Genomic DNA, 15,813 nt, shown 5'->3' with positions numbered 1-15,813 from the left:
GGGGGGCGGCGGTGGGGGCAGGGGGGGGACAGAGAATGACAACTGGTTTCTAGAACACAAAAAATACAGCTGGGGCTTTCACTCTATTTTGGCAGGACCTGAAAATTACACCATGTCTGCAGAGACAATGTATTCAGTCAAAGAATAGACCAAAATCCTCCTAAATTAGGATACATAAAGAGCCTTCAGGTCTAGTGTCATGTAAATGGTCAAAACTAAAAACAAATGTTTTAAATCAGTTAAAAGCAAACAGTCAGCTTTAGTTAGAATCATTTCAATTTCAGTAAACATCATTATAGCTTAAAATGAATTGCTGTCTGCCAATTTCCTCTCCTACTCCAATTACATCTACTATCTTCACTCAGCAAACACAATAGCAGTAGCATTATAGTGGTATTTCTAAGCCTCTTGGCAATGTGAAAGCAAGGTAAGAAGCTAACATTCATTGAGTGTAAAAGTTGCTATGCATCAAGCATTATGCAAAGCACTTGACATAGGCTATCTCATTTAATTTCCTAAAAATTCCTAAAACAAGTAACCCCACTCCTCTATTAAGTGAATATTTCAACTCTATTTTTAAGTTTGTTATATGCTAAATACTAAAATCAAAGGGCAAGAGTAAAGCAAAGTTACTGTCACGTGTATAGCATGAATGCTATACATGCTTTGGTATTTACTAAAATTTTAAAAACACTACAGGATCAATGATCTTTCCAGATTTCAAGAGATTTTAAAACCATGAATATTACTATTTTGAAGGTACTAACTATGTGCCAGACGATGTATTAAGGGCTTTATATTTTAACACTGAGGTAGGTATTATGACCCTTGCATTACTAATCAGGATTAGAAGTCAAATGACGGAAGAAAGGATCTATAATCACAAAAAATAAGAAAGTTACAGAATCAAAATCTTAACCTGCATGTGTCTCTTTGATTTGAAAACACTGTTACCTCTCTCCTGGATTACTATTATCTTTTTAAAATACACACCAATAACAAAAAATAACAGAACGGATTTAAATGCTAATATAATTTTGACACTGGGAATCCATGCATGAACACTCTCTTCTTAGATGGGCAACGCATGTTCCCTCAGTTTTGATTTGCTCATTGTAATCTGGCTCTCTCTCTGGTCATGGCCTCCTAGTAGAGATCTGATCAGCCAATTTCTGCTTGGCTCAATCCCACTTCTACCTACTGCTCCGAGTGTCTGCCTTCTTGTTCTCCTGAATGCCAGTTCTACCAGTTCTTTGGATTTCATCAGTATAAAAAACACTCCCTTCAGCTTATAAACTCCTAGAAGGCAGAGATTCCGTGTGTTGTTAAGTTTGCTTTATAAACCAATATGAAGATACAGAAATCTAATATACACAGGTTAAAAACTTCCTTCCACTGTTTAACTATATCCATACTCATAATGGAAACTGTGTAATATTCTTAAAACAAACACACGCAAGCCAAACTGGAAATCCTATTTTAAAGCTCTCAAGCTACAATTCACATCTAGAAGACATTGATTATCACTAATTTACTAAGACACTACAATATTACTTACAGAAGTTTTCGATTCCTCCAAACTCATAAACTCTATTTCTATATAGTTTAACTCAGGGTTTTCAACTTCAGCACTACTGGCATTTTGGACCAGATAATTCTTTGCTGGGATGGGGGGTGGGCCGGGCAGGTGGGCTCTCCCATGCGCTGTAGCAGCCTCCCTGCCCTCTATCCACTAGATGCCAGTAGCACTTCCTCTCCCTATAGCTGAGACAACAAAAACAGAATGTCTCTAGCCACTGCCCAGTGTTCCCTGGCGAGGGGGGTGGTGGGGGTGTCAACCCAGTTAAGACCTACTGTTTTAATTTAATCTTATATGTTAAAATTAGATACTGGGGCTGTAGTATTTGCCAATAAAATTGTCCTAATCTACATTCTTACAAGGAATAAGGATGCAGTTCACTGGTATTCTCAGAGTGAATAAGTTAGCGAATTTCAGAGTTTTCTAGAAGAACCTGGCCTTTTGCACAATCCCAGAAAGAGCTCTAGAAACTAAATATCTGACCATCTAAACTAGTGGGAGCAGGCTGGACAAAACTAAGGTGCTGATACATGACACAGGATGGAAAAGAATACTGGTGCTTATCGGCTCATTCCTTTTTCTTTGTGGCTCTAACTATACGTTATTTCATCAAGGGAAGTAATTAGCACCACAGATTAATTGCAGTATCATGTTTTTAGCAGTAAAAGCAGGTAGAATGTGTCTTTTAACAAATGTCTACTGAGTATAAGACAGTTGGAGGGATAGAAAGAGGAGTAAAACAGAACCAATCTCAATGTAACATAAATGTTGGAAGCATTTCAAATTTTCATAAAAAGAAAGCTAACTTTTTGGCTTAAGCTAAAGACAACAACAACAACAAAAGAAACTCCACCCACTCCACCCTCAGGATGTGTCATGAAACTGGACTGAATTCAAAGAGTGACCACTTTTGGTCACATCCAAGTTTTTTGGGGGTTTTTTTTGCGGTACGTGGGCCTCTCACTGCTGTAGCCTCTCCCGTTGCGGAGCACAGGCTCCGGACGCGCAGGCTCAGCAGCCATGGCTCACGGGTCCAGCCACTCCACAGCATGTGGGATCTTCCCTGACCGGGGCACGAACCCGTGTCCCCTGCATCGGCAGGCGGATTCTCAACCACTGCACTACCAGGGAAGCCCCACATCCAAGTTTTAAGCGAAGTTCAACAATCAATGATTTGCTGGCTACAGAGATATATTCTTTGAGGGGGGAAAAAATCTCAGTGTATGTTTTATATTATCTGTGTTAGTCAGAAATTGATCCAGTTTTTAACTTTTATAAGCCTGGAATCATTGAGTGTTCTCTATTTCTATGAGGTTTTGCCATACCCTGACCTATAATGGAAATACCAATCACACTTTTCCCCTAATTGAGCACATAATACCTAATGTTTATTTATTACTACTATTTTGAACATTTTCCCACATGCTTATTTACTAATTTAATGTCTTTGTGAAATATATTTTTTAATCAATTGACCAAATATTTAGAGACCAGTGTTTTTCTTACAAATATATGAGCTCTTTACAGAAGAGATATTAACTTTATATAATACTTGTTGTAGTATTTCCCCCATCTTATTTCTGTTTTTATTATTCTTACATATGTAAATATTACACTTGAAATATTCAAATCTGCAAACTGTTCTTTTCCCTTTTGTTTCCTTTTATTGTTTTGAAAGTGAAATACCCACTCTCTATTATAAGTTTGATAAATATTCAATTCTAATTTATTCTAATTTTCCTTTGTTTTGAATGCTCATATGTAACCTTTAAATCCTCTGAAATTTATCTTGGTGTCAGGTATTAAGTGGAGGTCTAATGTTTATGGCCCTTCAACTGCTGAATGAGTTTTCTAAACACAAATTTCTGAAAAATGATTCCTTTTTTTTTCTCATGCCTCCCTTGGCATGTACCTAAAATGTACCATGGATCTATTACTGCTTTTAGCAGTATTTGGTTTCAGTTATTGTAGTTTTTCTCTTCCCTTTCTCTCTTATTTTTCAGATTTTTAACTTAATGCTTTTGACTACTTTTTCTCCCAGATAAACTTTAGAAAAACACTGTCAGAGTAAAAAGAATCCCAATAACAATCTGAATGGAAAAAATAATTTAAATTGGGGAGTAAAAATTATATACTATCAGTCTTCCTTTTCAGGAACATGATACTACATTTATTTCACAAAGCCTTTTTCTTAAATATCTCAGAAAAATTTTTAATTTTATTTGTAGTTGTATTCATTTATTTCTTAAGATAATTATCAATAAATACTTTTAATCACTTTTTCCCTAATGGAAATATTTATGTACTCTTGGTTAGTTTTCATGTCCCTCTTGTGATATCAAGAGATCTTACATAGTTTCAATGAACGCTCCTCTCCCTATACCTTTATAGTTGCTCTATAGGCTCTTTCTGGCAGTTCAGTCCTTGGGAATATTCATACAATAAGGAATATCTCAATTCCATTATATTAGATGTAATAGCCTAAGGGTATAGAAATATAGAAAAAGCATGTTTGCTCACTTACTGCTCAACAATAGTAATTAACTAGTTAAATCAGTTGAACTCAAAATTATATGATTCTTAAATCACATCTATAATCACATTAATCTAAAGAAACTAATCCCCTGAGGAATATATTACAATATTGAAGACAAAAGTCACAGGTTTTCAGGAGCTAAGACTGCACATGAAACTCACACATACAGACCAAGAACAGAAGATTAAATAAACCACAGAATTGATATATCATTAACCTCCAATTTTCTGCATCAATAAAAAGAAGCATTAGTAGAGCTAATATGAAATTGTGAAGAATTTATCCATACAGATCAAGAAAGGAATCAATTGTCTTATACACAGTAGAAAATAGATTATGACACAAATGTATATTCCATAAAGGAGAAAACCAAAAGTTAACATAAACTTAACTGGTAGTAGCTTTCAGCTATTTCTGGATCACTAGTTTCTTATAAGCTCTCAAAAGGGAAAGGATCCCAAAGTACAGTGTGGTTAAAGTTTTGTTTGTTTGCTTGTTTGTTTAGTTTAGAAGCCACAAAGATCAGACTAATAAATAATATTATTGCTAAGCTAACACTTACTGTGTGATTACTATGTGCTAGGTACTGGACTAAGCGTTTTATAAATATATCATTTAATGTACACGTACACATACACACACAAAACCATGAAATTAGTACTATTTTTAACCTCATTTTCCAGATAAGAAACCAAGGTTACACAACTAGTAAGTGGTAAAGACAAACCCAAATTTTACTGATCTGCAAACTCATGTTTTTAACTACCATACTATACTGCTTCATATGGATTCTTTTCTTTACTTATTCAATTATGAAACATCTTAAAAGCTTTTGCACAGTAAAGGAAACCATAAACAAGACAAAAAGACAACCCTCAAAATGGGAGAAAATATTTGCAAATGAAACAACAGACATTTATTAATTTCCAAAATATACAAACAGCTCATGGAGCTCAATATCAAAAAAACAAACAATCCAGTTAAAAAATGGGCAGAAGACCTAAATAGACATTTCACCAAAGAAGACATACAGATGGCCAAGAGGCATATGAAAAGATGTTCAACATCACTAATTATTAGAGAAATGCAAATCAAAAGACAATGAAGTTATCACCTCATGCCGGTCAGAATGGCCATTATCAAAATATCTAGAAACAATAAATGCTGGAAAGGGCGTGGTGAAAAGGGAGCCCTCCTGCACTGTTGGTGGGAATGTAAATTGATACAGCCACTATGGTAAACAGTATGGAGGTTCCTTAAAAAACTAAAAATAGAACTACCATATGACCCAGCAATTCCACTACTGGGCATATGCCCTGAGAAAACCGTAATTCAAAAAGAGACATTGGGCTTCCCTGGTGGCGCAGTGGTTGAGAGTCCGCCTGCCGATGCAGGGGACACGGGTTCGTGCCCCGGTTCCGGGAAGATCCCACATGCCGCAGGGCGGCTAGGCCCGTTAGCCATGGCCACTAAGCCTGCGCGTCCAGAGCCTGTGCTCCGCAATGGGAGAGGCCACAACAGTGAGAGGCCCGCATACTGCAAAAAAAAGAGACATTTACCACCAATGTTCATTGCAGCACTATTTACAACAGCCAGGACATGGAACCAACCTAAATGTCCATCAACAGATGAATGGATAAAGAAGATGCGGCACATATATACAATGGAATATTACTCAGCCATAAAAAGAAACGAAATTGAGTTATTTGTAGTGAGGTGGATGGACCTAGAGTCTGTCATAGAGTGAAGTAAGTCAGAAAGAGAAAAACAAATACCGTATGCTAACACATATATATGGAATCTAAAAAAAAAATGGTTCTGATGAACCTAGGGGCAGACCAGGAATAAAGACACAGATGTAGAGAATGGACTTCAGGAAATGGGGAGGGCGAAGGGTAAGCTGGGATGAAGTAAGAGAGTAGCATTGATATACATACACTACCAAATGTAAAATAGACAGATAGTGGGAAGCAGCTGCATGGCCCAGGGAAATCAGCTGGGTGCTTTGCGACCACCTAGAGGGGTGGGATAAGGAGGGTGGGAGGGAGACGCAAGAGGGAGGGGATATGGGGATATACGTATGCATACAGCTGATTCACCCTGTTATACAGCAGAAACTAACACAACACTGTAAAGCAATTATACTCCAATAAAGATGTTTAAAAAAAAAAAGAAATTAGAAAATTTAAAAACCACATTTAAAACTGCATCAAAAACATGAAATAGATAAAAAATGATATACACAATTCTGGTAAGCTTTTATGTATAAGTCACCAAGCTGATTTTAACATTTATATGGAAATGCAAAGAACGCAAACTGGGATAAATAGTTTCGAAAAAAAGAACAAAGTTGCAGGATTTATGCCCTGACATCATGTCTTTATAAAACTAAAGAATTCAAGACAATGTGGAATTAGTTTAAGGATACAGACACATAAGTCAATAAAACAAAACAGTGTTCAGAAATGGCCCAAGATATATGTGGTCAACTGATTTACAACCAAGGTACTAAAGTAATTGAGTAAGGGAAGAATAGTCTTTTCAACAAATGGTCCTGGAAAAATCTGATGTCCTACAAAAAGAAATGAAGTTTGATTCTTATCTTACCATATACAAAATTATTTTGAAATGGACTGTTGAATTGTGCCCCTCAAAGAGATGTTCAAGACTTCCCTGGTGGCGTAGTGGTTAAGAATCCGCCTGCCAATGCAGGGGACACGGGCTCAAGCCCTGGTCCGTGAAGATCCCACAAGCCGCGGACCAACTAAGCCCGTGTGCCACAACTACTGAGTCAGCACTCTAGAGCCCACGAACCACAGCTACTGAAGCCCATGCGCCTAGAGCCCATGCTCCTCAACAAGAGAAGCCACTGCAATGAGAAGCCCACGCAGTGCAACGAAGAACAGCCCCCGCTCACCACAACTAGAGAAAGCCTGTGCACAGCAACGAAGACCCAATGCAGCCAAAAAGAAAAAGAAAAAGAATAAAAAGAAAACAGAAAGATCTCAAATAAACAACCTAACTTTATACCTCAAGGAACTAGAAAAAGAAGAACAAGAAGTAGTAGAAGGAAGGAAATAACAAAGATCACAGTGGAAATAAATGAAATAGAGACTAAAAACACAACAGAAAAGACCAATGAAACTAAGAGCTGGTTTTTAAAAAAGATAAACCATTTATACAGACTTAACAGACTTAACAAGAAAAAAAGAGAGAAGACTCATATAAACAAAATTACAAATGAAAGAGAAGACATTACAACTGATACACATAAATACAAAGGATCATAAGAGGCTACTATGAACAATTACACACCAACAAACTGGACACTTAGAGGAAGTAGGTAAATTCCTAGAAATATGCAACCTACCAATCCTGAATCATGAAGGAACAGAAAATCTGAATAGATCAATTAATAGTAAGGAGGCTGAATCTGTAATCAGAAACCTCTCAACAAACAAAAGCCCAGAACCAGAGGGTTTTACTGGTAAATTCTACCAAATATTTAAATAAGAATACCAATCCTTCTTCAATTCTTCCAAAAAACAGAAGTAGAAGGAACACTTCCAAACTCATTTTACAAGACCCACATTACCCTGATAATAAAGTCAGACAAGGACACTACAAGAAAAGAAAATTACAGCCTAATGTCCCTGATGAACATATACATAAATATCCTCAACAAAATGTTAGCCAACTGAATTCATTAAAAGGATCGTACACATCATCAAGTGGCATTTATTCCAGGGATGAAAGGATGTTTCAACGCACACAAATCAATAAACATGATACACTACATTAACAATATGAAGGATAAAAATCATAATCATCTCAATAGTTGCAGAAAGAGCATTTAACCAAATTCAACATCCATCATGACAAAAACTCTCAACAAAGTGAGTGGAGAAGGGACGTACTTCAAAATAATAAAGACCATATATTAACAAGCCCACAGCTAACATCATACTCAATGGTGAAAAGCTGAAAACTTTTCCTTTAAGATCAGGAACAAGACAGGATGTCCACTCTCACCATCTTTATTCAGCATAGTACTGGAAGTCCTAGTCAGAGCAGTTAGACAAGAGAAAGACATAAAAGACATACAAATCAGAAAGGAAGAAGCAAAACTGTATAATGGCAGAAGACGTGACACTATATATAGAAAAGCTTAAAGACTCCACCAAAAAAACTGTTAAAATTAACTTAAAAATTCAGTAAAGTCACAGGATACAAAGTCAATATACAAAAATCAATTGCATTTCTATATACTAATAACATACTACTGGAAAGAGAAATTAGAAGCAATCTCAGGACTTCCCTGGTGGTCCAGCGGTAAAGAATCCGCCTTCCAATGCAGGGGATGCAGGTTCCATCCCTGGTCGGGGAGCTAAGAGCCCACATGCAACTAAGCCTGTGCACCACAACTACTGAGCTCATGCGCCTCAACGAGAGCCTGCATGCCGCAAACTACTGAGCCCATGCACCCTGGAGCCTGTGCACCACAACTAGAGAGAGAAAAACCCACACCCCACAACTACAGAGAAGCCCGCACACCACAACTAGAGAGAAGTCTGCGCGCCACCACTAGAGAGAGAAAAACCGGCATGCCACAAGTAGAGAGAAGCTTGCATGCCACAACTAGAGAGAAGCCCCCACACAGCAACGAAAGATCCCGCATGCCTCAACTAAGACCCGACGCAGTCAGAAAAAAAAAAGAAACAAACTCACATGCAGGTGTATCAAAAAGAATAAAATACCTACAAATAAATTTAACCAAGGAGGTGAAAAACCTATACACTGAGAACTGTAAGACACTGATGAAAGAAACTGTAGAAGACACAAATAAATAGATATTCTATGTTCACGAACTGAAAGAATATTAAGATGTCCATACTACCCAAAATGATCTACTGATTCAATGCAATTCCTATCAAAATTCCAATGGTATTTTTCACAAAAATAGAAAAAGCAATCTTAAAATTTGTATGGAACCACAGAAGACCCCAAATAGCCAAAACAGTCTTAAGAAGAACAAAGCTGGAGGCATCATGCCTCTGATTTCAAACTACACTTCAAAGTCACAGTAATCAAACCAATATGGTATTGGCATAAAAATGGACACATTAAATCAATGAAACAGAACAGAGCCCAGAAATAAACCCATGCATACATATTTATTTACAACAAAGGAGCCAAGAATATACAATGGGAAAGGACAGTCTCTTCAATAAATGGTGCTGGGAAAACTGAAGAGCCACATGCAGAAGAATGAAACTGAAGCCCAGCCTTACACTGCACAAAAAATCAACTGAAAATGGACTACAGACTTGAACATAAGATCTGAAACCATAAAACTCCTAGAAGAAAACATAAGAGGGTAAGCTCCTTGACATCAAACCCAGCAATGATTTTTTGGATTTGGCATAAACAGCAAAGGCGACAAAAGCAAAAATAAACAAGTATGACTAAATCAAACTAAAAGCTTCTCTATACCAAAGGAAACCATTAAAAAATGAAAAGGAGGGGCCTCCCCGGTGGCGCAGTGGTTGAGAGTCCACCTGCCAATGCAGGGGACACAGGTTCGTGTCCCGGCCCGGGAAGATCCCATATGCCGTGGAGCGGCTGGGCCCGTGAGCCACGGCCGCTGAGCCTGCGCGTCCAGAGCCTGTGCTCCACAATGGAAGAGGCCACAACAGGGAGAGGCCACAACAGTGAGAGGCCCATGTACTGCAAAAAAGAAAAAAGAAAAATTAAAAGGAAACCTATGGAATTGGAGAAAATATCTTCAAATATTATATCTGATCAAGGGTTAATATCCAAAATATATAAAGAACTCAAATAACTCAATATCAAAAGAAAACAACACAAAACAAAACAAAACCCACCTATCAATTAGATTAAAAAATAGGCAGAGAAGGGCTTCCCTGGTGGTGCAGTGGTTAAGAATCTGCCTGCCAATGCAGTGGGCACGGGTTCGAGCCCTGGTCTGGGAAAATCCCACATGCTGCAGAGCAACTAAGTCCGTGTGCCGCAACTACTGAGCCCGTGTGCCACAACTACTGAAGCCTGCACACCTAGAGCCCGTGGTCTGCAAGAAGAGAAGCCACCACAATGAGACGCCCGCACACTGCAACAGAGTAGCCCCCACTTGCCGCAACCAGAGAAAAGCCCACGCGCAGCAACGAAAACCCAATGCAGCCAAAAATAAAATAAATCAAATTTATTTTTTTAAAAGTGGGCAGAGGAACTTAATAAACATTTTTCCAAAAAAGACATACAAATGGCCAACAGGCACATGAAAAAGTTTTCCATCAATAATCATCAGGGAAATGCAAATCAAACCCACAATGAGGTATCACATCACACCCGTTAGAATGGCTACTGTCAAAAGGATAATAACATATGTTGACAAGGATGTGGAGAAATGGGAACCCTGGTGCACTGTTAATGGGAATGTAAATTGGTGCAGGCACTATGGAACAACAGCATGGAGGTTCTTCAAAAAATTAAAAACGGAACTACCATGTGATCCAGCAATTCCACTTCTGGGTATACAGTCAAAGGATATGAAATCACTATCTTGAATGAAATCTGCACCCTCATGTTATTGCATCATTATTTACAATAGCCAAGATGTGGAAACAACCTATGTGTCCATCGACAGATGGATAAAGAAAATGTGATACACACACACACACACACACACACACACACAATTCAATCTTAAAAGGAAGGAAATCCTATCATTTGCAACAACATGGACGGACCTTGAGGGCATTATGCTAAGATAAGTCAAGCAGAGAAAAATAAATATTGTATGATTTCACTTATATGTGGAATCTGGAAAAACCAGAGCTGGTGATTACTAGAGACAAAGGGTAGAAGGTGGGGAGATGGGTGAAAGTGGTCAAAGGGTATTAACTTCTAGTTATAAAATAAGTAAGTTCAGGCAATGTAATGTACAGCATGGTGACTACAGTTAACAATACTTTATATCTGAACATTTTTAAGAGAACAGATCTTACAAATTCTCATCACAAGAAAAAAAAAACTCATTAACTATGTGAGATGCACCAAAACTTGTTGCAAGTATTAAGCAGAAAGGGTGTGCGAAGCTCCTGACATACAGCAGGTACTCAATAAATGTTGTCAATTATAATCTTCCTCCTTTCCCCTCCCATATCTTTGCTCATCCTGATTTTTTTGCCTTGGTATGTACTCCTTACCTCCCGTATCACTGAAATCTTACTCATTCTTTAAGTATCAGATGAAATATTACATTTCATATGAAGTCTTTCATATCTTTTATCAACCTGAGAAGAGCACTTTTTATTTTAACTTTACTTTCTACTTCTCATATTTTATTCTGGTAAATGTTTCCCTTACCAGACTATAAGCTTTTTGAGGGAAGGGACAACATTTGGTTAATCTACTTCTTAAAATTTAACCAGTGCTCTATCTTTAAAAGATTCGATAAATGTATTTACTAAGAACAGAAATAAGAAAAGCAGGTGTGCCCATCAGAGTCCTGGGAGTTAACCTGGAGCTATGCATGTGTAGGTAATGGAAGTAACTGATTAGCAAGCAAGAATCTAAGAGAGAATGTAAAAAGAAAAGAACTTCTGACATGTTTTTTTCCATCTCCCAAGTGAGTTAGGGATCCATGAAACCTCTCTATCAAACCCCAGAATCTGAGTTGGCTCCCTTAAGATTTCTTTCCAGTTAGGACCTGAGTAGATCATTCCTTGAAATTCCTTTCTCCTTTATCTGTCTCTAGAGTGAAGACAAATTTAGGTTACATGATTCAGAATTTCACAGCTGGAATTACACACTAGAAATCATCCGAACTCGGGCTTCCCTGGTGGAGCAGTGGTTAAGAATCCGCCTGCCAATGCAGGGGACACGGGTTCGAGCCCTGGTCCAGGAAGATCCCACATGCCGTGGAGCAACTAAGCCCGTGCGCCACAACTACTGAGCCTGTGCTCTAGAGACTGCGAGCCACAACTACTGAGCCTGCGTGCCACAACTACTGAAGCCCATGCTCCGCAACGAAGAGTAGCCCCCACTCGCCGCAACTAGAGAAAGCCCGCATGCAGTGACGAAGACCCAACACAGCCAAAAATTAAGATAAAATAAATAAATTTATTAAAAAAAAACAAATCATCCCAACTCAATCATTTGATAGATGTGGAAATGTAATCCAGAGAAGTCAAATCACACAAAGTTATGCAGTTAATAAACAACAGAGCTGGGAATTCCCTGGCGGTCCAGTGGTTAGGACTCTGTGCTCTCACTGCTGAGGGCCTGGGTTCAATCCCTGGTTGGCGAACTAAGATCCCGCAAGCCGTATGGGACGGCCAAAAACAAACAAAAAACAATACAGCTGACCTAGTTACAAGCTCAATACTCTTTTTCACTACACTTAAATAACAGTTAGGATTCTAGCACATGTCAAAAGGAGTGTGTAATAAGATTATGTCACATACATGTTTTATATTTTTGCCAAACACATCCCCATATCACTACAATATTGATTCAAATTCAGTTCACCATGATATTCATTTTATGCTGGCTATCTCCATAATCAATAATTCTATTTTATATTTGCATAAAGTTCACCCTGAATTATCTTTTCTTCAGCCATATCTTGTTTATTTCCTTGGCTTCACTAGAATTTTTCATAGATTATGATTTTTAATCTAGCTTCCCAAGAACTTGACCCATCTGACCCACTTCTCACATCTATATTAATGAGGAAGTAACATTAATTCTAAAATGATCCTGTAGAAAATCAGTATGCCTCTGTATAAATATAAGAACTAAGTCAAATTTCCAAAGGTTGAAAACTGAATAATATAGACTCTACCAAAACATTAGTTATGATTTTCTATGGGCTCACAAAAAGAGAGACAATAAAGTTACAAATTGTATTTAAGTTAAAATCTTACCATTAAATTAAAAACCTAGTTGCAAAAATATTTATTAAAACATCTGTTACCATCTAATGAAAGGGAAATTAAAAGCAAAGATACTTAAAGACACAAAGATGGTTCTACAGATCTACAAAAGAATACCTAAAATTACTTTTGGTCACATTTAAATAGATAAGTCACTATTAACACACAGGAGACATTTTCACAAACCACATAACATTTTTTTGACTGTTAATTACTTCTACATCAGAAGATAATGACAAACCATGTAAAGCATAAGTAACTGAAACAAAAACAGTAAGACGAGGAGCATTATCCAAACACATTAATCTTACTGATAGGATTTTTAAAACATAAAGTATACTAAGTTGTTTGAAACATAGGCTTGGTCCATTAAAAAGAAAATGTAACCAATTCATACTACTTATATACAGTTTTATGATAACATAGAACATACCAGCTCATGCATCAAATCAAGATTATTAAAGAAATTTAGCTAAGATTCCTTAAAAAATGGTATGGTACAGGGCAGGGGGTGAGTTGATTGGAAGCAAAATAAAATCACCCTCAATTTAAAATTTTTCTTCTATTCTGATATATACTACAGCTCATTTACCTAATTTTTAAGAGACAGAGAGAGTGTGGTCCTCTGGCAGTTTAGGTGAAATCCAGGATCTAAAGGGGACAAAGAGGGTATACAAAAGGGCAGCATACAGGGAACCAAGGAAGAACGAGGTATGGACCTGGACTCAGCAGCAGCTGTGTCTCATCCTTTTGGTAAGCCCCCTTGATGCCTTGTGCCTTCTACCTCCTGACTGTTTTCTCTGAAAACAAGTGAGACTGCTTAAGTCCTCTTGACTTTACACTGATTTTCCTGCTCTTAAAGAGATGAATTGAATAAGCAGTATTTTAAAGCCTGGATATAGGCTCCAGCTGTTAGACTCTGAAATTTCAGACTTTAGGCTTTTAGTCTATTAGGACTCTCTCCCAATGCTCAGAATTAAGATATAAACAACTGATTGATCCATATGTGTTAACTCACTGTTGCATGTATAATTTATAGAAAAGCAGTAGAAACAATATTAACTTAGAAAAACTACTGACATAAATAGCATGCACAGTACCTTTTGATAAACAATGGAGCACACAAGATCCTTGACAGCAGATAAAGATAGTTCCTGGGCTTCGATGGTAATACTCTCCCGTGTAAGGCCAATTTGCAGTAGAAATGAGATTGTATGCACTGAGCCTCTGGAGTTGGTGAGTGACGGTGCACTGAAGCTTCCATTAGAGAGTCGCGCAGAGAGTCCTGTTTTAGGACTTGAACACGGAGAAGGAGCTGGAAGCACAGCAGGAAGAGTTGCAGGTATTACAGACTTCTGGGATGATGGAGGAGAATTGTTTGCAGACATCTGCCTTTCTTTAATCTTTTAAAACAGTTGTCAATTCTTTTTCAATGGTTATGAAGAGGCCTTAAAATCACAGTGGTAAAAAAATGACTGTACTTTCAGATTTAGTTGAAAGCTTCTTTATTTCCTCTTTTAAGCCACTCATGCTGATGATGGCAAGTTCTACAACTGTGAGTTGAATATACAAAAGGTCCCACTTCCCTTAATATCAGTCCCATCAAAGAGTCTTGTCTTTAGGACCACAACCAGGGTTTTGGAAAGGATTTAACATCGCTGAATTATCCTCATCAGAAGAGCGTTGACATTGTTTATTTACTAAACATCTTCATCTATTTTCTTTTAAGTCTATTCTTGTCTCTCTCTTTTAATTTCAGAAAATACATAATGAATAAAAGTTGTTTTTCTGTCAAAATAAAATCCTCCTAGTTTAAAAAATAAGAAGTGTTTAGGATTAGTCTATTCAGTACTTATCCTTTGGTTCCTTGGTCTAATGGGACACTTTCTCAAATGTCCACACCTTAAATCACCTTCTCAAATGTCCTCATTTTCATTTTGGAGGAGCAAATTTTTCCAGGATTAAGCACAAAGGCTTTTTAAAATAGTACAGGCATATTCCACTTGGTGAATGGGCCCATGGAGAAAAGTTGATGCTTTCTGAAATGTAGGTAGCCTGGAAGAAATTTTTTAGAAACTTTTAATATTTTATACTCACTTAACATTATTTTAAAAATGCAAGAACCCTTGGGACTTCCCTGGTGGCCCAGTGGTTAAGAATCTGCCTGCCAATGCCGGGGACATGGGTTTGAGCCCTGGTCCAGGAAGATCCCACATGCCACGGAGCAACTAAGCCCGTGTGCCACAACTACTGAGCCTGCACTCTAGAGCCCACGAGCCACAACTACTGAGCCCACGTGTCACAACTACTGAAGCCCGTGCGCCTCAACTACTGAAGCCTGCGCACCTAGAGCCCAAGCTCCACAAAAAGAGAAGCCACTGCAATGAGAAGCCCGCACAACTGCAATGAAGAGCAGCCCCTACTCACCGCAACTAGAGAAAGCTCGGGTGCAGCAATGAAGACCCAATACAGCCAAAATAAATAAAATGTATTAGTTAATTTAAAAAAAAAGAATCCTTGTGCTTTTTTAAAATGATATGTTTTGGCTGTATGTTTATAATTCACCAATAAATCCTAATGGGTAGCCTTTTTTTTGGGGGGGGGTCTAGTTATCAGAGCCCATGATTTCAGGGAGAGCCTCCTGGTAAAAAAAAAAAAAAAAAAGAACAAAAAACAAAACCCTGCTATTCCTCACTAATACCTAAAACTTGAAGGTCAAACACTTTTATTCCACAAATACA

At 37.7% G+C, this 15,813-nt stretch overlaps 1 protein-coding gene across 1 annotated transcript in view; it reads right to left on the bottom strand.

Moving 5' to 3' along the window:
• PRKD3 (protein kinase D3) overlaps positions 1-15,016 on the bottom strand; it is a 67,692-nt gene extending 52,676 nt beyond the window's left edge. The window contains exon 1 of the mRNA XM_007445787.1: positions 14,173-15,016. Within this exon, the coding sequence (XP_007445849.1) occupies positions 14,173-14,460 (288 nt within the window). The 5' untranslated portion in view covers positions 14,461-15,016. The remainder of the gene's footprint in view (positions 1-14,172) is intronic.
• Between the last annotated feature and the right edge of the window lie 797 nt (positions 15,017-15,813).

This window comes from Lipotes vexillifer, unplaced genomic scaffold (genome assembly GCF_000442215.2).
Source record: "Lipotes vexillifer unplaced genomic scaffold, Lipotes_vexillifer_v1.1 scaffold278, whole genome shotgun sequence".
NCBI lineage: Eukaryota > Metazoa > Chordata > Mammalia > Artiodactyla > Lipotidae > Lipotes > Lipotes vexillifer.
Note: the sequence above shows the minus strand (reverse complement) of the source record. Positions and strands in the feature narration are given on the sequence as shown.